This window comes from Zingiber officinale, chromosome 4B (genome assembly GCF_018446385.1).
Source record: "Zingiber officinale cultivar Zhangliang chromosome 4B, Zo_v1.1, whole genome shotgun sequence".
In the NCBI taxonomy this organism is placed as follows: Eukaryota; Viridiplantae; Streptophyta; class Magnoliopsida; order Zingiberales; family Zingiberaceae; genus Zingiber; species Zingiber officinale.
The window spans coordinates 51,372,219-51,396,049 of NC_055993.1; the positions used below are offsets into that span (position 1 = coordinate 51,372,219).

Genomic DNA, 23,831 nt, shown 5'->3' on the forward strand with positions numbered 1-23,831 from the left:
GGTACCTTTGCATATTGTTTATGAATTTTTTTGTAACTTTTTTAATTTATCAATTAGAAACAAATTCTGTCATGACCCGTCTTAACCCCAAATAAAGAGGTTGCGTTATGTTGTTAGCCAATGTAAAACATAGACAAATATTATGTATGAATTTATCAAACTATTGTGCTAATGTTAAGTCCTCTAGAAGGAACGCATTGTAAAGTTTGAATGCAACGTTGCGACAAGGATGACTACATCTCCATGAGAACTTGTGTGTAATGTTACGTATGTAAGAGTTCTCACACCTTAGGTTGAATAACAATAGATATTATAGAAATACCAATTGTCTTAGATTTGAAACATGGAGCATAAGAACGTTCACTAACAAAGCAATGAAGAAAGTAGATTATGAGAATAATTAATATTTTGTAAGAGAAAATGAGTAGGGGAGAAGACAAAGATGATAGAAAATTCCCATGAAGCAAAGGGAAGAATAAAATGAAAAATGAAGTAGGAATTGCTAAAGATAGTTTATTAAGGGATGAAGTAGTAGGAGGGAGATAGGATTATAGCTCTCAAGATAGTGGTAGTAAAAAAAATTATTAATGTAATTATCATATATGCACCTCAAGTAGGACTAGATGAAGAGAACACTTGTATGTTTAAAAGTGAGAGCAATAAATCGCAAATTGACTTTCTTATGATGAGGGATAAAAATTTTTATAGGAGAAAACTTAACTATCCAATATAGGCTAGTGATATTAGATACGAACTTCAAATATAGTATGAGTAGAAGGAAAATATGCATGACTCCTATTGTCAAGTGATGGAAGTTAAAGGATGAGAAACAAAGTATCTTTAAGGAGAGTGTTGGAGCACAAATATTAGGAGAAATACATCTTGACTTAAATACAACATGAGATAAGATGACATTGAATTTGAAAACAGTGGCCAAGAGCATAAGAGGACAAACACCATCCAATTCAAAATCTTAGCAATGGAATGAGGAAGAATAAAGTGACAAAAAAATGAACAACCTATAAGTTACTATACACTCATAAGAACGAAAAATAAGTTAAAAAAGTATGCAGTATACAAGAAAGAGACTAAGAAAGCAGTGAGTGAAGTTAAGAATAAGCCTTTCGAATGGACAACTTGATCTAAAAAAAGAGGAAAGAGATATCTATAGAATAGCTAAAACAAGCGAGAGGAAAATAAGGGATCTTACTCAAATAAGATGCACGAAAGATAAATCTAATAGGGTATTAGTGAAGGATAAGAAAATAAAGGAGAGATGGATCATCAATTTTTTAATGGAGGTTCAAGTGACTAACTTTTCTTATAAAATTTAAGTAGGTAAGAGGAGTAAGGCAATTTAATTTTTTTATAGGAGAGTTCAAATTCTCAAAGTAGAACAAGTGTTGAATGAGATGCAAAATGAAAAAGATGAATGATTTTCCAATAGAGGTATGGAGGTGCCTAGGGAAGTAGGGTATTGAACGGTTTATAAAGTTATTTAATCTGCTATTGAAAATGAAGAAAATAACTAGGAGAGTAAGTACTTTAGTCCGTTGTATAAACACAAAGGAGACATAACATTATGTGAATTATAGGAACATTAAGTTAATGAGTTATACCATGAAACTTTGGGAATGAGTGATAAAGAGATCAAGGTGATCGAAAATCAATTTAGATTCATAACCGAAAGGTTGATGATAGAAGTTATTTATTTTCGAGGACAATTGAAAAGTATTAGAAAAAGAAGCAAGACTTACACATGGTATTTGTTGACTTTGAAAATTCTTATGAAAGAGTCTTAAAGGAAATTATGTGAATTTTTATAAAAGAAAGGTGTTAGCGTACAATTAAAGTATGTATGACGATGTAATGACAAGAGCGAAGATTCAAAGTGCATTAATTAAAGCGTTTTCATATAAAAATAGGGTTATATTAAGATCAACTCTAAGTTTATATATTTTTACATTAGTCATAAATAACTTCATAGGATACATTCAACACATGTTACCATGGTATTTGCAAATGACATTGTTTTGGTTGATGAGACATGTGGAGTAAATGCTAACGTCGAATCTTGGTGGAAAACACTAGAAGTAAAAAATGTTTTATGTTTAGTAGAGTAAAAACACAATATATAGAATTTAAGTTAGCATTAGACATAGCAAGACAATTGTTAAGATAGGAGATGACGATTTACTTGTAACTAAGAGCTTTAAGTATCTAGGATTGTTTTTGTAAGATGGAGGAGTTGATAGAGTATTTTACATAGGACCTAGTAGGATGGTTGAAATGGAGGAGGACGTTAGATGTACTTTGTGATCATAAGGTACCTCTAAAACTTATAGGGAAAGTTTACAAAATGGTGGTTAGATTTACTATATTATATAAAGTTGAATGTTGGGATATGAATTGAGTACATGAGCAGAAGATGAGAATTGTAGAAATGAGCACGTTAAGGTAGATGTGTGGATATACGAGGATGCACAATATAAGAAATTAGAATATTAAAGAGAAAGTCGAAATTGTGCCTATTTAAGAAAAACTCTGAGAGGCATGTATGGTATAGTTGTGCTTTGGTAACCAATAAATATTCTTGTTAGGCAATGTGAGGCTATGACAAATGCGCTTATTAATTGAGGAAGAGAGAAATAAAAAAAGACTTTATTAACAATGACAGAACATGATAAAATTTTAAATATAGATGATGATATAGTAGGGGATCAAGCCATGTAGGAGGATCCATATAGCCGATCCTATTTAGTGGGAAAAAGACTTCATTTTTGTTGTTGTCGTTGTTGTCAGTTAGAAACAATCTTATGGACTTACACAATAAAGGTTTGTTTTTGGCTTCTAAATTGACTAGTATTAACTCAACCATATTTTTCTTTCTTGACGGTCTATAAACAAATTGAATGTTATTTAAGTCAATTAAATACATTAGCTGGTAGATAAATCCAATAGAGATGTTAAAATATTCCACTTCATATTAATGGAATTTTAAGACAAACGCTATCTTAACTAGAGGTCCACACTGTAGTTAGCTGAAACATTTTGCAAGATAATAGAAATTCTGATTAATTGAGCTTTACCACCATTCATATGGTTGCCTACAATTGTTTTCTGAGAAAATGGCCAGGGCTAAAAATGCATTTCAAATATGTGAAATTGTACAAAATTTGTGAAGAACCCGGTATGTAAAAGAAGAAAAATAAGACAATAAATCAAAAGGTTCAGATATGAGTTAATACACTGCAGTCAATCAAATTCCAGCAATTCCGAAAGAGTACCAAGTACATGAACTAATAATTATCCATATATACTTGGTTGATTTGTAGTACTACATACAATAATTGGCAATAGTCCCAACAATATATCACAAGCTTTGAATTGAGGGATTTGCTGAAAGGGGTAGGAGTTTGGTTTCCATGTTTTTGATACTTATTTGTAGTGTAGGTTGTGTGGAGTGAGCACACCCTTATTTTCCAATTTGGAATTTCCAATTGTATATTTACTGGATTAGCGGCCATTAATGTGTCATTCTGATTCTCATGAATATCTATCTTAAGGATTGTAACTAAAGTTATTCCGCAAAACATGAATCAGGTCCGCATGAAACATTAAGTAAAGATAACTAGCAAAAAGCAATATTAAGGCCATCTGAATCCTGAGCGCTTATGACCATTACACTTTGCATTGGTTATATTTTTTATTTTTTTATTTTTTGTCTTTTTGTTGATTGTATCATTTAATGATGGATTGATAATGCAGAGTGAACTTCATGGACAAGCTGCTTTACAATGGTCTATCTGTCAAGATTCACTTAGTAGGTAATGCCTGTCTCTAAGAATTCTAATATGCTTCTTTGCATCAAAATGGTTGTTTCTGGCAAGTTATCCTGTGTGTAACTTTTCTTTGAGAGGATGAAGAGAGATTCCAAATTCTTCCTTTTGGAAATTATGTTTGTGAAAATATCTTGTTGACTTCAAATTTTCAAGCATATCAGGTTTCTTTCTGGATACGTAAGATTCTTAGGTAAAGGAGTTGGGTATAACCAGTGTTGAGTTACTTCTGTTATGGTTGCATCTGAAATATTGCATGTGCAACCAGGATCTCCACTCATGGACAACAAGTATTGCATGTGCAATAGAGGAAGTGCTGATATGTCTACGGTGATTGGATGTTTGACAAAAGAGGAAAAATTGAAAGCAAGATTTCTTGCCATATGAAGTTCACACGAAAGGATTATCTCTTGGTGCAATCAATTTTGATGTTAGGTAGAGGGTTGAGTTAGAAAATGTATTTGATAAGCTTGTGACAAGTATATGCAGGAACAAGTCATATACCTAGAGGAAGCCCCGACCCACCAGGTTCATCATATCATGGTTTTAAATTTTGAATCATTGTAGCAAAAGGTGATTAAACTCACCTTGAGCGCGCCTCACACCGGTTTTCAGGTTATGTGAAGGGAGATAAATTACGTGGTTAGCTTAGTTGACCGCCGAGTGGCTAGCTGACCGTCATGACATAGTGGAAATGTCCCAATAAATTATTGAAACTTAATACCGCTTGGCACAAATAATTTATCATGTATTGTTGTCTCATTTGTGTCTATATTATCATGTCATATTAGCGTTCGACACCCCTTGACTTGCTACAAAACGTGTTAAGATGAATTAAAATAATATTTGTTATATTTTTTAGCTTTGTCCATATAATATAATGTCAAATATATACCTCCATATGGGTGCTAGGTACATTGTTGCGTGTTATTCTTATTTTTCTTTTTTCATCTCCTTCCACCTTCCTCTAATTCCTAATTGACATCATACATGGAAATAGCGATACGGTATTGAAAGTATCATCTAGTTAAAGTTGGTAACTCTAGCATGGCTCGAAATTTTAATCCTTGGATTGGTTGTTTAGCAATAGAAAGTACCAGCAGATAAGGGTGATTTAAAGCATGACAAGAGGAAGTTATGGTAGATTAAGGATGATTGGATAATTGGCAAGATGAAGTCCCGACTAGTAAAGCTTGACAAAAGGTTTGGCAAGGCGAAGAATATTCCATACAAAGGATCTAGTTGGAGAAGGGTATTCTCTAGAGAAAGGTATTCTCCAGCGACTTGGTAGATGTCATGTGTGCAACTATGGCTTGGCAAATGACATCTCTTATGGGATATGGGAATTTGATCGAGCAGCTAGAACACATTAGAAGAGCATCTGCACATGGTGAATATTTGCTGAAAGTAGTTGGTGAGGAGCAAGCCCGGTAGAATAGCAGAGGAGATGAGGCAGCTTCAGTGGATGTCACTGTAGAGATCAGCACCATGAGTCTATCCATGAAATCGGTGTACTTTGTCCCCAGGGCGTAGCACAGCTGGGGCCGCATGGTTTCGTGGTCGAAAGGTCCAGGTTCGATCCTCGGGGTGTTATTGCCTGGGGTTAGCGTCCTGGCTATGCGCTTTCAACTGTGTACCTGCATTTACCTCTCTCCATATTCGTGGGACCGACTCTAGGGGGGCCGCTGATGTGGCGGTTCCACATTTTTATGAAATCGGTGTACTTCTCCATGAGGGAAAACTAAAGATCCTTCGGGAGGAGCCAAAGGTGCCCATAAGGCAGAGGACATTTAAAGGAGAATACAATGAGTCCTTTGAGTTTCTTCTGCTGCTGCCACTTTACAAATCCAGCATGGTAGTTTGGTTGGCATATCTATTGACTTGGCTTTCTGCCAAGTCATCACCACATTATCAAATTAACATTGAGCAGATCCAACATGTATATATTTTACACACATTATAAACATTGTGGTAAATTGAAAAAGTTTTAAAGTAATGATAGATATGAAATTCCATACAAAGCCGATGATAGATTTATCAATCAACCCTTATACAAATTGGTTGGGTTGCATATTATGAAACTATAACCATTGTGGAAAGGGGGCATACCCTATATCGAAAGAAATAGGATGCCAACTGTACCAGCATACATCCATAGATGAATTAGAACTATATCAAAATAACAAAGCAAGAGAAAAATTTAGAATTAACCATTAGCACTACCCAAACACAATAAAAGCATAGCAACTATCCCTACAAGGATGTCTCAACTTCGGTATAATTCCACTCAAAACTCTTGCACGTTCATGTTATATGTCAGAATGGTTTGCGTAAAATAAATAAAATTGACGAGTTGACAAGAGAAACAAATATTTCATATAAGACGGCTCACACACATAGTCACTTGCATCACACATAATCTCAAAGAAAAGACTCCAATAAGGTGCTTGCATTATTCTAGCAGATATCAATGCCTCCTTTATCGTGTAAAAAGCATCCAAAATTAAAATCAATGTCCTTAATTAATAAATTTGTTGGGTTTGGAAGTCTTGGAAAAGTCTTTTATAAAGTGTCGATAGAAACCCACATGCCCTAGGAAACTCCTCACTCCTTTCATGTTTGTTGGCGGAGGTAATTTCTCAATCACTTCCACTTTGTCTTATCAACCTCAATTCCCCGTTCATAAACCATGTATCCCAATACAATACTTTCCCTTAACATGAAATGACATTTCTTCTAATTAAGAATCAAATTCACTTTTTTCACACCTTTGCAAAACTCTAGAGAGATTAGCTAAGCATGTATCAAAATTAGACTCATATACGGAAAAATTATCCATAAAAATCTCCATTATGTTTTTAATCAAATCTGAAAATATAGCCATCATGCAACGTTGAATAGTAGTAGGTGCATTACAAAGATTAAAAGACATTCTCTTATAAGCAAAAGGAATTTGATAAAAACTTGAATATTCATCCAAATAGCAAAAGTATGAATATTTAATTAGCCTCTCAAGCATCTGATCAATGAAGAGAAGGGGAAAATGATCTTTCCTAGTTTCTTTGTTCAACTTCCTATAATCATTACAAATCTACTAACCTGTAATAGTCCTAGTAGAGATTAATTCATTATTTTCATTTTTTACCAAAGTCATCTCTCCATGTACAAGACTTACCCACTCACAGTCAGAACTAGGAAAAATCACCCTAGTATCTAACAATTTCAATATGTCTTTTTTTGACAACTTCCTTCACGTTGGGATTCAACCTCCTTTGATATTCTACCAAAGATTTATGATCATTCTCAAGTATAAATCCTATGTATGCACATGGAAGGATTAATTCCCTTAATATCATTAATTGTGTACCCTATGATTCTCCTATGTGACCTAAGTTTCCTAAGCAATTTCCTAGTTTCATATTCATTCAAACTTGCATTGCCAGTGACATGATATGTAAAATTTGGTCCAAGAAATTCATACTTGAGAGTTGAAGGAAGGGGTTTAAGTCTAGCTATGAAAGCTTGTCTTCTTCTAATTTTTGGTTCGAATTAAGCCTTTTAATATTTGCCTGTTCAAGGGAGACATGGGGATTTTATCCATGAGACGAGCATACTCCTCAACTTCATTGTCCTCGACTACTAATCCTCTATCGAGTAGGTATACTTCCAAAGAATCATCCGACGAGCATTGAGGTTTTTCTTCTTCCACCACCTGTTGCAATCGATCCACCCTACAAATAAACATTCCCATCAGTCGGTTGTTTAATAGTTTTAGACAAATCAAATTCAATCTTCTCTTCCCCAATTACTAAAGAAAGTTTATGGTTTTTAACATCGATGATAGCTCTAGTTGTCGCCGAGACAGTTCTTCTTAAAATTTTGGGGATCCGAGGATCCTCATCCATTTCTAGCAATACAAAATCAGCAGACAATAAAATTTCCAACCTTAACCGGGACATCTTCAGAAATACCTAGAGGATACCTAATTGAATGATCTGCGAGCTTCATCATTGTTGTTAGTAGTTAGCTTCAAATCACCTAGACCCAACTTTTTACAAATGGAAGAGGGCATAAAGCCTTACATTCTCACCAAGGTCACAAAACACTTTATCGTTAGTGTCACCAATTATGTAAGGGATCAAAAAACTACTTGGGTTTTTGAGTTTTTGAGGTAAACCATTTAGGATGAATGCGTGCGCTCTTCTAACAAGGCCACAATTTCATATTCCTCTCTTTTATGTGACAGTATGCCCTTTAGGAATTTTGAATATGTCAATGTGTTGCACTCTTCTAACAAGGCCACAATTTCATATTCCTCTCTTTTATGTGATAGTATGTCCTTTAGGAATTTTGAATAGGTGGCATTTGTTGTAGTGCTTCGGTGAAGGGTACATTGATGCAGAGTTTCTTGATCACTTCAAGTAACTTCCCAAATTGCTCATCCATCTTTATCTTGGCCACTCATTGAGGAAATTGTATCAGCAGTCTATAAACCCTCACCTGAGCGGTGGGGTTAGGTTTTATAGTTCCCTTTTGCCCTTTTCTCCACTGGCACCTCTTTCATCCTCCTGAAGCTCTTCAGGTTCTTGCTACTTCTCAATGCAACAACATCACAATGTTCACTGGGAGTTCCTAACTATTTGATTTCCTCATTCTGCTTAGCTTGTAACATGATGAAGTTCTCTAACATATTTTCTAAACTAGATCTTGGTGGCAATATTTCTCGCTACAACAGCAAACACGACTTGACCGTGCTTTTGGCACGGTCGTGCCAGATACTGTGGTTGTGGTTGCTCTAAAAGAGTTACTATGATCGACATTCAGATCGTGGTTGTTGATGGCCCTTGCATGCACTTCTAGGGTCCCTTGATCAAGTATACTTCTATTTCTGTCTAATCATTGGTGAAGATTCAATGCTACATTGTTAATAATGACGTATGCTTCATCCAACCTCTTATTCATCAAGGAGCCCCTGTAGCTGAATCCAATGAAGTCTTCGTCGAGTATGATACACTAGTGTAAAACGTGTGGATGATCAACCATTTTTCCAATCCATGATAGGGACATTGCTGCAACAACCCTTTAAACTTATCCCATGCTTTGAACAAGATTGTCTATCTGTGCAAAACTCATGATTTAATTTCTCAGATATGCTATCTTGCTAGGTGGAAAGTACTTGTTCAGAAAATGTTACTCCAGCTGTTCCCATGTCGTGATGCTTCCTAGTGGAAGACAATGCAATCAAGCCATAACTTTATCCTTTAGATGGCATCTATGGAAACATCTTCAAATTTCAATGTATCACAATACTCCAGAAATACCTCTAGGTGTAGATAGGGGTCATTTAAAGATGCGTCGCCCAATTGATTTTGTTGTATTATAGTAATGCAGGGTTTAGCTCAAAGTTATCAACGTCAATTGGAGGTCTCACGATGCTAGACCTCAGTCTTCTAGCAATAGGTGCAGCAAAATCTCTTAAGAATATTTTCGTCATCGACACCCATCGTATCATGTAAAGCACTAGAAAACAATAGTGAAAGAAAAGAAAATGAAATAAAAAGGAAAATCGACAATAAAGAAAAATCCAGATTAATCAACTCACAATTGAACTAATATCGATTTGACATAGTTCCTGACCAACGATGCTAAAAACTTGATGTGTGCAAACTGCAAGTGCACATTGTCAAGTAATAAAATATCATTCACTGAGATTGTTAAATCTAGTACCAATTTGAATTATGAAGTAGGCTATCTAAATCAGTCAAAATCGAGAAAATCGTGTGAGGAAAATATGAACGAAGAAAGCTAGAAGAGTTGTGGGGAAAACCGATTTGAGGAAGCAATTCTAGGACTTCAATTTCGTCACGATGATCGTTGACACCCAAAATATAGTTTCCTCTTTTACCTTAGGGTTGATAATATGAAAGTGATTTATCCCGAGGTACTCTATCTTCTTTCGAATAATACCAGTGTATTTACCCAAACACTACGCCTACTTTCAAGATAGCCTTATTAAAGCGATCGCTTTTTAGGGAGGCTCCTGACACGATGCCCTATGCTTTTCTAGGTGCTATCCCCTGTTGGGGCAATTTCCCTCGGTCAATGTTGACCAGTTTGACTAAGCTTGAGTCGAGTCAAGCTTGAGTCGGGATTTAAGTTTTGATGTTTGACAATATATGGAGATTGCTAGGACAATCGCCCGGTTGTGGAGATGGTCAAAGGGTTGACCAGGTTGATAAGAAGACAAGTCAAGTAGGTCAGGGATGACAGGAGACTTGACTGGGGAAGTCCTAACTGGAGGTTAGGCAGTGGTGAAGTCCTAACTGGAGTTTAGGCAGTGGTGGAAGTCTTAACTGGAGGTTAGGCATATGGAAGTCCTAATTGGAGGTTAGGCGTATGGAAGTCCTAACTGGAGGTTAGGCAAATTGGAAAGTCCAAATGTGATCTTGGCAAAGGAGAAAGTCCTGGTGAAGAGCCAGGCATTTGGGAAGTCCTGGTGAGGAGCCAGGCAACTGAAAGTCCAAGTATGATCTTGGCAAAGAAGAAAGTCCTGGTGAGGAGCCAGGCAATTGGGAAGTCCTGGTGAGAAGCCAGGTAGATGGAAAGTCCTGGTGAGTGAAGCCAGACAGTCGGGAAAGTCCTAGTGAGTGAAGCTAGGCAGAAGTTAAAAGTCCTGGTGGGTGAAGCCAAGCACGGAAAATCCAGATGGTTCAAGGATGATAGGACATCTGGTGAAAGTCCAAGTGAGTCATGGAGGACCGGACACTTGGCATGAGACGGTAAATCTAAGTGGGTCACGGAGGACCATACTTGTGATTAGAAGTCCAACCAAAAGTTGGCAAAGAGAAAGTCCAGATGGGTCAAAAGTTGACCGAACTCTTAGCGGTCGTAAGTCCAATAGGGAGTTGGCATGGAACTAGGAAGTTCGGACGTAGTAAATTTCCGAAGGCCATAACTTTTGACTCGGATATCGGAATAAGGTGATTTCGGATGCGAAACGAAGCTAATTTCAAGCTCTACACAGTTTTCTGGGTTTCAATTGATTGGCCAATCGATTGGGGGGTTCAATCGATTGGTCAATCGATTGGTTGACGTGAGTTTGTGCAGAAAAGCTCTGGATCGATTGGGTAATCGATCAAAACTTCCCCAATCGATTGGTTAATCAATTGGGAGAGTTTCTGAGCGAACAGTAAGCTTCTGAATCGATCAGTTGATCGATTGAAACCTCCAATCGATCGGCCGATCGATTGGAGCGCTGGAAATCGCTCGAGAAGCCTTGAATCAATCGGGCAATCGATTCAGGGCGATTCCAGAGAGCATAGAGGCACTCTGGATCGATCGGCCGATCGATCCAAAGCCTCCCCAATCGATTGGGAGCAATCCAATCCATTGGGATTTGACCGTTGGCGCAGATAAAGACGTTGACGAGCGTTTTTCTCAGTAGTTCTTCGATCCTCTTCGACACACGACTGCAGCTACAGCTTAGGGAGATTTTCTCCACTCTCACCGCCAGATCTTGAAGATTCTTAGAGGCACGTCCAAGTCAAGAGGCGAGTTACAACAAGAAGAAGAAGAAGCTAGGGTTTTATTGTAATCTTGTAAGATTCACTTGTATTTTGCTTCTTTCTTTCTTATTGTTGTATTGTGAGTTTGTGAGTTTATAAGGCTTCTCCGCCTTTGGTAGTTACCGTAAAGGAGGGTTTTCATAGTGGAGGGTGTGTGAGTGTGTGGATCCTTGGGCTAGTCACCTCTTCTTGAGGTGGATACCAAGTAAATCTACGTGTTAGCGTTGTAGTGTGTTGTTTCTTGTATTTTCCGTTGCACATCATCACAAGAAGCAAGCAACGACAAGCACGAGATCGCGACGAGCTATTCACCCCCCCTCCCCCTCTAGCTACATTTCGGTCCCAACATCCCCTACTTCGTGACATCAAATCAGGGTAAACCTATTAAACTCTGTGATAGTCAATGGTGCCTTAGAGAGGTTTTGGACTACTTTCGTGAAAAACCCTCAAGTCTTGGTCTTTATGTGTCGGAGAATTAGATTCACCTCTTGGTCCTTCCCCCACATTCTTGTGATATGAAAATGCATGCTAGCGTCGTAGTCATGTATGCATGATAAAGTCAGATAACAATTCAACACATCATGTAATAAAGACATAAAATAATAGAAAAGGAATGGCAACAATGTATCGGCTACTCCCTCATCTTATAATTAAATTAAGAGACTACTCCATGGAGATGGAGGTACAAGCAAAAGATATGAAGAAAATTATTTTACAACTCAAATCGAAGAGAAAAAAGAGAAAAGACTTAGTCGTAGTGGCTGTAATTGTCTTCGACTTGATCTCCAAGCTCTTCGGTGGATAGAATCTCGACGACTCCTTGGAAATCACTCTCCTAGGGTTTTGTGTCAGTGGAAACCCTTGATGCCTCCAACATGAGCCCCTTGGTGCCTTTTAAAGCTTTTAAAACCATCTAAATCTGCTACAACTTTCCAAAATTGTCAAGGTGCCGCCATCGGACCTCAGCGGTGTGGCTTAGTAGCATGCAAAAAATGGCCCGACACTGCTAGACCGTGCTCGGTTATGGAATCTTCTTGTCTCCAACAACATGTAATATGACTGTGTCAGGGACACGGTTTGCCCATCTAAGGTGCTAGAAGTCTATATGTTGCTTTGAATCTCGTTTAACTCCTCATATGATGCAAGACCATGTTGGGGGACACAACTAGACCGTGCACCATGCTTGAAATGCTCGCACCCAGGCTTCTTGACTCTGTTTAAGCTTTGAATTCACATCCTGACAATTAAAAATGTACAAAGAATAAATCTTCAAACAAAAGGATGAAAACAATACAAAGGTAATGAATATATACAAATATGCTCATATAATGAAACAAATGCATGCAAAATAATACCGAAACATATGCATGAAACACACATCAATGATGCAGAGCCATGATGTAGGTTTATACAATATCACTATAGATCTGATATCTATATTCAATGTGTTTAAGTTAGAATGTGACAATTATCATTGGATTTCCATGATATCCACTAAATCTTATTAATTGTTTATTTAATCTTGGATGCATTCTATATATCTAAATATTAAAACGACCCACATAAATTCTCAGTAAAATCCTGAAAAAAGAAAATTTCTCCTAGCATAGAACAATAAGGGAAGTACTATTTCTTAGATAAAATAAATTGATCAAATCTCTTACCATTAAGTAATTACAAATAATATTAATTCTCTAGATATTTGCTATGATAATAAATCAGCTTCGTTATCTATGCAAAATCTAATTTTTAATTAATTTTATAATTAAAATAGAATGGTTTGTGTATTTTTTGCACAATTTGCAACAACATGAAAATTAAAATTTTAAACATATTTTGATTGTTTAGTCAAGTTGCATGAATCTAAGGTTAAGTATTCAAAATACGTAATTGAAATTATTTTTTGTTAATTAAAATGGAAGAGTAAGACTTATGTTTGCTACTAAATTTGAAGAGATCAAATAGAAACAAGAGCTGTACCTTTGATCAGGCTTGAATCAATCACTAGAAGTTAAAATTATATAAGTCTAATATTATGTATGAAATGATTTCTTGAACATATTAAAAATAAAAATTTAAAATAGTTAAAAGAATACTACTCATATTTTAAAAAAGTTGTTCCTCAAATTAGTATACAATCTGATTTCTTTAAAGAAAAAAGTATTAACTTCAAAGATTATTTTCTTTTAGTTTAATAATTTCTATGTATAATTCCATATTTTATTTTGTAAATAAATCTATTTAGTAATTAAATCAGCACTATGAAGTTTATGATAACCTAAATATCATTATTTTTATGAAATAACAGGTGTTTAAATTTCTCTATATTTATAAGTATTTCTTTCATAAAAAGAAAAGTTTTAAAAAATGATTGCTCAAAATAATTAGAATCTTAATATAAAGTATTTTAATATCACCATTAATACAAAATTATCAAAATTTGTTAGAAAAATAAAATATAAAATCCAATTCCTTAATAATTTGAGTATCAAATATAAAATTTCTTAGAAATAAGATTTTTTATAAAATACTTACTATCCTAATTTTTAAAACATAAAATTAAAAAAAAAAATCTTCAGAAAAATAATTGTTATTACTGCAACCACTAATAAATGTCATTGGATTAAAACTAAGGTAAAATATTGTTAACTTATAATTTTTAGTTAATAAAAAATTTAAAACTTGGATTTGAATTAATGTGGAGTTTTAAAATTTAAATAGCTCAAATATTAATTGGATTACAACCTTGGTTTTTGTAATCTCGTATTGTACTTAGTGGCACGGTCGAAATGCATCATTCTAATAAATTATTGAAACTCGATATTACTCTTCACGATTAATACTCCAATGTCATTTTGTTAATCATATTGATAAGTATTATGTTATGCTAACATTTGACAATCCTTGACATGCTACAACATAGATCAAGATTAATTAACACAATATTATTATTTTTGCTTATGTCAATATAAGATAATATCATTTTAGATGGAACACAAAGTTCAAACATTAGTATATAGTTGTTTTATCTTATTTTTATATATATATTTATCTTCTTCCTCCTTCTACCTCTAATTTGCTAGTGACACCGTGCGTTGAAACATTGATATGATACTAAAATCTTGTTGTCAAAGATTTAAACTCTGGTGTAGCTTTTCTAGATACAAAATACTCGTAAACGCATTTCATGTAGTTATATATTCTCTATTTCTCTTGATATATTTCTCTCTCAATTCTCTTCGTTACTTATCTCCTCTTAGGACAAAGATTCTTATATCTTAGAATTCTAAAAAAGGTCAGCTAAAGAGAAATTACACGAATTGGGTAGGAAACTAGGTGATCCTTGTTTATATAACATCGATTAAAATGCCATTCTTTCATAGTTTTGAATCATGCCTTCACAACTTAAATCATTTAAATTCTAGTGATCAATTTGCCATCTCTATTTGAAAATTTGTCATAAGATACAAAACTAAGAGAGAGATTCCAAGTCATACATTTTATCCTCTACTATAGCTTTGTGAAACTCCTTGTGTAAATATTGCACACAACTTGATTCACACTTCCTCATAACAATGATAGATCTTGATCCTTAACCCTAAATTCTTGAAATCTGTCTCTAATGTCAAGCAGTTCTGGATTCTAGATTCTGAGTCAAGATAATTTTCATATTCTCAAGAATCAAACACCCGAAAGTAAGATTTGAAATTTCAAGCAGTGCCATTATTTCAGTCTTTGACTATAACGATATACTTCTGGTATTAGGCCAGTCATTCAATGTTCCAATGGATAGTGCTGGTGGTAATTTGGAGGTAGGAGGAAAGAGATGAAGAAAAAGATAGAGATAAAACAACTATATAATTATTCAATATTTAATTTGTATCTCGAATGCTATGATTTTGACATTATCATATATGGAGACAAATTACAAAAAAAGAATAACAATGTTATCTCAAACATAGGCCAGTAACATCCTTTCATACATATTCCTCACAAGGATTTCCTAGCTTTGGGTCTCTCTACATCTCTTGTCTATTAAATAAGTGAATCAAATTTGATGAGTACTCACTTATTACAAAATCACAGATATTGAGAATATTCATATATTTTTTTTTGGTTATTGTATCAGTAATAGTCACCATCTTGAGAATCACATGGGTCATAGTGGAGAAGTCATTTTCACGAATTTATTTTCATATATGGCTAAAGAGTTCAGGTTGTTATTGTAGAGGATAGTCTTATTTCTTGGCAATCCACATGATACTTTTGTTACCTGCAATAGGAATATCCTCTTTTCAGTTTCTTTGACCATTTTTCTTTTAGCTGAAACTAAACTGATATGCTGCAAGAACTCATCCCACATCTTCCTAAATGTTGACAGGCCAGAAGATGCTAGAGCAATGTATGAGAGGCTTCAATCTCATCCAAATGCTCTAGTGAGGAAGAGGGCAAAGCACTTCGCATTTAGTTTTCAGGTATGTCAGTTTGGAAAGGGAAATTTGGTTATGTTAATCACATGGGCAATTTCCCTGAAATGATCCTTTTTTTCATATTCCTCACCAAGGTATCCATTATAAAATGTCCAATTAGATCCTTAAAGAAATCCATGATTTTGACTTTGAAATGTTTGGCATCATTGGAACTCAACAACGACATTTATGTTTTTTATATTATTTTTTGGCATGTAAAGCTCTGTTTTGCATAAAAACATAATTTTTTATCATAGAGGTATTCTTAACATTTTTCATAGAAGCATCACTATAACTTTTTTTTGGTTAACAATATTTTGTTTGAAACATGATTCTCTACTATACAACTATCTGGTAGCTTTTGTTCTCATGTATAAACATCACTGTTCCTCACTAATTGGTTCCTAGCATTTCCGCTGATTTTAGCACCAAGATAGTATGATGTTTTGGGTACTTTAGTGAAAATGTTATGTTAGTGAAATAGGTTATGATGGATCAGATGTTGACTTTTCAACAGCATATGATTTTACAATATCCTAGTACTCAATTATTTGCAAGTGCTAAGAATCACATTAGTTAGGTGTAGATATGTTTATCTATGAGAGTGAAAGCCAATAAATGTCATAGAATTTATTTTTAAAGACATGTTTCTCTGCTACATTTTTTTATGCAACACTCATTTACATACAAAGGCATCATTATCTCTCAAATGGTATTTTTCATTTGTTTGAGGCAGGAAAGGAGTAGAACCATGTTATATAAGATGATTTTATGCCACAGATGTGGGTTGCCTCATTCTCATATAGATCATCACAACATCTTACCAAATATTTCCAAATGAATTTTGAAATAGGATAGTAGAATTATATTTCGTGGATAATTAAAATATGACATTAAAATCATATACAAGTGCTTGAAATTTAAAACTTTAAAAATGTCATGGGTGAGCTATAGTGATGTATATACAAAAATAAAGTTGGATATCAATGTAGCTATGAATCATGTTTAAGTCTATCATGTTTTGAACAAAATAAGGGTTTCTTAAACAAAAATATTTGTTGATTTTCATTATTAAATATAGGATTTTGTAAAAACATAACATGTCTAAATGGCAACCATTGTAATTTATTTCACTAAAGCACCCAAAGCATTATTTCAACCTACCTTAGTTTAAATAAATAAATAATATACAAATGCTAGAAGTCACTTCCGCGCGAGGTATAATGACGTCTATATATGAGAATAGAGATCGACAAATACTTACATAGCAAAAATCATCTTTCAAACCAAATATATGTTGGTAGACGATCGAACCTGTGTTTTGATTATCGCAAAGGGTTCAAAGTTAAGTTGTCTTGTTATCTAACAAATGTGAATGAGCTTGCATGAAAGTCCTAAGGATTCTGCAAAAGTCCTAGTGGAGTCTAGGCAGGTGGAAAATCCTAGGGGGAGATAACCCTATGTCCTAGGGGGTGGTAACCCTATGTCCTAGGGGGTGGTAACCCTATGTCCTAGGGGTGGTAATCCTAGGTCTTAAGGGGTGGTAACCCAAGGTTATGGAAAGTCCTAATTGTGGTTAGGCAACGAAGTCTTAGCGGATAGAGCACTTTGGGCGAAATCTTAGAGTCGGGGACTCTAGGTGAAAATCCTGGTGGTCGCGGACTAGGTGTAAGTCTGGATGGGTCGTGGAGCGGACGTTCAGCATGAAGACCTAAAGTCTCGGACGCTAAGCAAAGTCCAGACGGTCTGGAGAACCAATCTGGCAAAAGGTAAATTCTCCTGAGAGGATAGGTGAGGATGCGTTCCTCGAACAAGGAACAGTAGACATCGGTTCAACCTAGAATTTTCGCGAAACTCAAAGTTAGAATCGGACAGTCGTAGCTTGTAAAATTCATATTCTATATACTGTTTATTGCCTGAACTAACTTTATTTTGCAGAAAACGAAGAGGTTGGAAAAAGTTGGTCCGGACACTCGGGATACTTGGTCAGGGAGCTTTTGCCCAAGCAAGGCACCTGGGCAGGCGCCTCCGTGGTCCGGGTGCCCGGAGCTGGTCCAGGTGCCCGGAACGTCAAATTTCATCTCTTCGCCACGCTAGAGCACGTTGATTGGATGCCCCTACATCACGGTCTAGGCGCTCGTAAGGGATCCAGGTGCCCGGAACAGGTTATAAAAGCAGCATTCGACCAACACCTAAAATACAACATTCCGAATGACTTCTGCTCTTGCGCGCTGCTCTGAAAACGCTTCTACGACGTCCAAACGCTGCTTCGACAGCCTAGAACAAGAATCTTCAGATCTGTAGTTGTTGATATACTTTACTTTACAGTTATTTTAATATTGTAATCTCACACTTGTACTTATTCGGAATTGATAGTGAATTGCCCAACGTAAGCAATCGATGATCGCGGGCCTTAGAGTAGGAGTCGTCATAAGCTCCAAACCAAGTAAAAGAAACGTGTCAGCAATTACTTTGTTTTCTTTCTTTCTTTCCACTACATTTTCTCCGATTATTTTTAAAAGAATGTGAAAGTCACGAGTGCTATTCACCCCCTCTAGTGCAACGATCTTACAATTGGTACCAGAGCGGGGTTGCTTTGAATCGGTGAAACCACCATTCAAGCAAATTTTTCGTGGTATTAGTTTTTAAATTTTTCGGAGTCCATCGGAATTGGTACAGTTGCCTCTTCCAGATCAATTTTATCGCAATCGAGTTTTCTTCTTTCTCGAAGCTGGTGCAACACCACTCGAGTTCGCTTAGTTGTTTAATACTTTATTCCGTACTACTAAGCCAAAACTTAGTCTTGGGACAAGCTCTGTTTTTCTTGTTGTGCAAGAACTCTTTTTAAATGGCCCACCAAGAAGGTTATAGCACTGCACGCTCTCCACTATTCTCCGGCAAAGACTTCGGCTATGGAAGGGCCGAATGGAATACCACCTCAAAACACAGGTGGAAATATAGATAATCATCTAGATGGGATTCACATATTCCACCAAAGATGGAGTCCTCATCCCTATGCGACAAATGGGTTGCACTAACCAGAAAGAAGATAAAGGCTGACGCCAAAGCTACTCAGACTCTACAACGCGGCCTGACAAAAGAAGAGATGAACCAAGTTGGTCTGTTTTCAAGCGCAAAAGAACTATGGGAGAAGCTGATCGAACTGCAAGAGGAAACCTTAGACACCCAGGTAAGTAAGCGTGATTTGATTCTAAATAAATTGTATAATATAAAAATGCAGGAGGGTGAGACGGTGATCCAACTACACGCACGCATCCAAGACCTTCTCAACAGTCTACATGCAATAGGACTAAAAGTGGAGAATCGCGACTGTTGGGACTTTCGGGCCGCAAAAATCGTTTTTTGCGTTGCGGAAACCCCGAAGTCTTGCCACCGGATCCGTGCGAAGATTAAAATAAATTCATGTACTTGTTTCTATTCTAGATCTACTCTAGGTCTACATGGTAGAGATTTTATACCTTTGATGCGAAGCCCTTTGCTTATCCCGCTCGTCCAAGGTTGTCGGATTTCGAGAGTGTCAATTGAACACTCTTCTATATGTATCCACACAAACAACGAGATGGAGAAAAGACACTAGAGTGTGCTAGCACTCTTTGTGGCTCACGGTAATGGAGGAAGAGGGAGAGTAGAGAGGAAGAGATGAGGAAGAAGGAGTGAATAAGCACACAATTGCATTCACTTGCAATCAATTGGCCGGCCACTTCATGGAGAGGTTATAAACCTCCATGGGATACCAAGAGTCATGGCTCTTGGTCTCCCTCATGAGTTGGCACACACATAAGCCAACCTTGATGATGTGGAACATCATCATTGGCCCACCTTATGCCAACACACAAATGATGTGGCATTGGTCAAGTCAAACTTGACCTTTCATCTTCCCTCTCAAGTTAAGTCAAACTTGACCTCTTTTCTCCCATGGTTGATCAAATCTAACCATTGGTTCAAGTCAATTTGATTTAATGAATCTCTATTCATTGAATTAAATTGACTCAATGAGTCCAAGTCTAAATTAGACTCATTTAACACATGAATCAAATTGAGTCTAACTCAATTAGTTTAATTTGGATTATTCTTAATCCAATTTGGTTCATCATATGAACCTCATCCTCTTGGTTCATCATATGAACCTATTCTCCATCTAATTGCCCTTTGTGTGTGACCCTATAGGTTCTTGTAACGTTGGCAATGCTCCTAAACTCATTTAGAAGCATAAGTAATGAGCGGTATCTAGCAACACATCATTACTACTCAAGTTACAAGAATGTTGAGATCCAACATCACCTTGTGACTACTAATTGTGATCCTTCACAATATATGACAATGTCCTTCTATCCTTAACATTTAGATTGATCAATGTGAGGCATAGTCCGTTTCATCCTCTAATCAATCTAAATCTTGAACTCCAAGTAGACTCACTCTAATCAAATGAGCTCAATATCTCATATTGACTCATTTGGGCATGACCATGCACTTAGTGGTCTCACTCTATCAAGAATAATGATGTCACTCCCGTCATATAGGAGTGATAGATCCCATCTACATCACTCACATCCCTCCGCATAATTTGTTACATACCCAGTAATCGCCTTTATGGTCCACCCAGTTACGGGTGACATTTGACGAAGCCAAAGTATGCAACTCCTTATGTAGGGAACCATGGTGACTTCAGGTCCAAGGACTAATAGTCATACTAATAGCCACATGAAAAAGTATATGACACTCATATAACGATCCATGATACTTTCTCATAGCGGGTCATTCAGTATACATTCTCCAATGCATATCCATGTGTCAACTTGATATCTCTATATCCATGACTTGTGAGATCAAGTCATCGAGTTGACCTACATGCTAGTCTCATCGCATTAACATTGTCCCTGAATGTTAATACTTGACTAGGAATGATTAAGAGTAGTGTTCTCTATATCATCTCACTATCGATTCAACCAATCGATTGATATAGATAAGAACCCTCTACTCAAGGACGATATTATACTTAGTTATTTGGCACTAATAAAAGTAAGTATAATAACCATAATGAAATGCCTTTATAAATATATAGGAATATGATACATCGAGTCCATACAACAATCATCATATGATTGACTCTAGGGCTCTAACAAACAACGACATCATCAGGTAAATGTCTTTCCTAGGAACATCTTGTGGGCATCAATGGTAGATGCTTATAAGGTATCTAAGGACCTTTCCTTAATTAGATTAGATGAACTATTTTCTGAATTCGAACTTCACGAACAAACTAATGCACTGCAGTCGAAAAAGGTATTGCTTTAGTCATATGTACAAACAGAACGAGGGAACCAAAAATCAAGCGTTGAACCGAACCCTAGTCCGAAGACGAATCTGACTTGGAAGAATACGATGAAATTACCGCCGAGCTCGTGAAACTAGTATGAAAAATGTAGAAAAAGAAGATGACTCAATCAAACACGAAGGCGAAATCTGAAGTCACTTGCTACGGTTGCAACAAGAAGGGGCATATCAAGCCTGAATGTCCAAACCAGAAGCAAAGAAGAAGGAAGACCTTGAAAACAACGTGGTCCATATCCTCGGAAGACTTGGACGAAGAACACAAGCAAGCAAGCTTCGTTGCTCTACCAGCACAAGCATACGTTGTCGAAACCGATTCCAAATCTGAAGCCGGAGCCGAATCAGAAACAGAGTCCAAAAGAAGCTACGGATTCGTATTCATTTCCGAAGGGTCAAATAATATTGTAAGTTCACTAATTGTTGGTACTCAAGTCGATGATTTACAAAATTTAACTTCATATCTATTAAGGAAATTGGCCAAATCCAATATCCATATCACTTCACTCCAAAAGGAGTTAACAACCGTTAAGAAAGTGACTAACCCAATCTCCTTAACTGAATCTGTTCAGATTGGAACTTTAACTCAAGTCCAACAACTTGAGTGAAGACAATTCTAACTTGAAAAGTCAAATCAAGGAACTTAAGGACACGTTGGAATGATTCACCTTGGGTTTCAAGAATCTTGATCTGATTCTTGGAAAACAAAGGATTGTATACAACCGAACCGGACTTGGGTACAAGTCTAGAATCGATTCAAATCTTACTTGTCTTTAGTGAATCGATTAACTAAGAACCTAGTCCAAGCATGGATCCCCAAGTCTAACTTGACTAATCTAGTTGGACTTGATCAATATTGGATCCCCAATGATCAAATCCACTACCTTGATAGACCTTATCGAGGATATGATCCAGGGGAAGCTAATAGAAAGACCATCTTTATTAATAAACTTGATTGATGCTTGATTTATTGCTTTTTTTCCTTATATATGCTTAGATTATGATAGATAAGAACTTAGGCTTGATCGACACTTGATTAGTTAGACCAAGGATTCTGAGAAAGAAAATTAAATATTTAATTTCTTTAAAAGACTGTCTAGAAGTAGTTATTCTAATATCCAAGAAGGCCTAGTGACTCGTCACAGCTTGGAAGTCAATTATTGAAATGAATGTTTAATTGACTAATTGTTAAACCTTAGTCTAACTCATGTGTAAATCAATTCTTAGATTTGAATCTAAATTGAAGATAAAATAACCATCTCACAAAACAGATAAGGTTCCTTGATTGACAATCTAGAAAAAGGGTGAGATGGATTTAGGTTTAAAATTAGTTAAATAAAACTTAACCAAACTTAAACCGAATCTTAATCATAATTTTTAATTTTAATTTCAAAATCTTAAATATTTTCAAAACTTAATTATTTTCAAATTTTAATTTTAATTTCAAATCTTAATTAATTTTTAAATTTTAATTTCAAAATCTTAATTAATTTCAAATCTTAATTAATTTTCAAATTATATTTTCAAAACTTAATTATTTTTAAATCTTAATTAATTTCAAAGTTTAATTTCAAAACCTTAATTATTTTCAAATTTTATTATTTTCAAGTTTTATTATTTACAAATCTTAATTATTTTCAAATCTTAATTAATTGTTTAAATTTTATTATTCAAACATAAATTCAAACTTAATTATTTTGAAACTCAAACTTAATTATTTTAAATACTTTTTACCAATTAAACTTAAATATTTTTGAAATTCAAACATAAATATTTGTTCAAAATTCAAACATAAAATCAACTTAAAAATTAACTTAACTCCATCTCATACAAACTCATAAGCTGAATATATTTGATAACCTAGAATGGGTGAAATGGAAAATCAGAAAAATAGATAATTATTTCCATGCATTTATACTTAAGTTTTCCATGCTTAGACTCTAGGGTCATAGTCATTAATCAAGGCATTAATTGAATTATTTAAACTCATTATCCCCTACAAATTACTTAAACTTTTTAAGAGAGAGAGAGAGAGAAATAGGGAGTTAATTTTTTGGGGTGATATTTCAAAAGATTTATAACTTAAGTTTTTTTAAAAATCAATTACTTCTTCAAAATTTTATAAAAATCTTTTTGAAGCGAAGTACTTAACTAAGTTTTTAACTAAGTCTCTTTTCAAAGCTAAGTACTTAACTCAGTCTTTATCAAAATCTTTTTCTTTAGCTAAGAAAAATAGCTGAGTATGTTTCAAAGAAATCATTTTCAAAAGCTAAGTATTTAGCTAACTTTTTTTTTCTCAAAGCTAAGTATTTAGTTAAGTATTTTTCAAAGAAATCATTTTCAAAAGCTAATTAGTTAGCTAAGGTTTTTTTTTTTTTAAATTCTTTTTCAAAACTAAGTATTTAGCTAAGTATTTTTCAAAGAAATCATCTTCAAAAGCTAATTAGTTAGCTAAGGTTTACTCTTTCTAAAAGCTAAGTATTTAGCTATGTTTTTTAAAAAAGAAAATCTTTTCAAAGCTAAGTATTTTTCAAAGACATCCTTTTTAAAGCTAAGTATTTATAGCTAAGTATTTTTCAAAGACATTCTTTTCAAAGCTAAATATCTAA

The 23,831-nt window shown here is 35.2% G+C and overlaps 1 protein-coding gene and 1 non-coding gene across 4 annotated transcripts in view; both read left to right on the forward strand.

Annotated features, from left to right (window-relative positions):
* The window catches only part of LOC121975047, a 65,269-nt gene that overhangs the window by 38,705 nt on the left and 2,733 nt on the right, over positions 1–23,831 (forward strand). For all 3 annotated transcript variants that reach the window (XM_042526413.1, XM_042526414.1, XM_042526411.1), the window contains 2 exons: positions 3,769–3,827; positions 15,786–15,879. In XM_042526413.1, coding sequence (XP_042382347.1) covers positions 3,769–3,827; positions 15,786–15,879 — 153 coding nt within the window. The remainder of the gene's footprint in view (positions 1–3,768; positions 3,828–15,785; positions 15,880–23,831) is intronic.
* Positions 8,889–8,990, forward strand: LOC121978891. The gene has a single exon (XR_006111220.1). It is a non-coding gene; the product is annotated as a small nucleolar RNA R71 (small nucleolar RNA).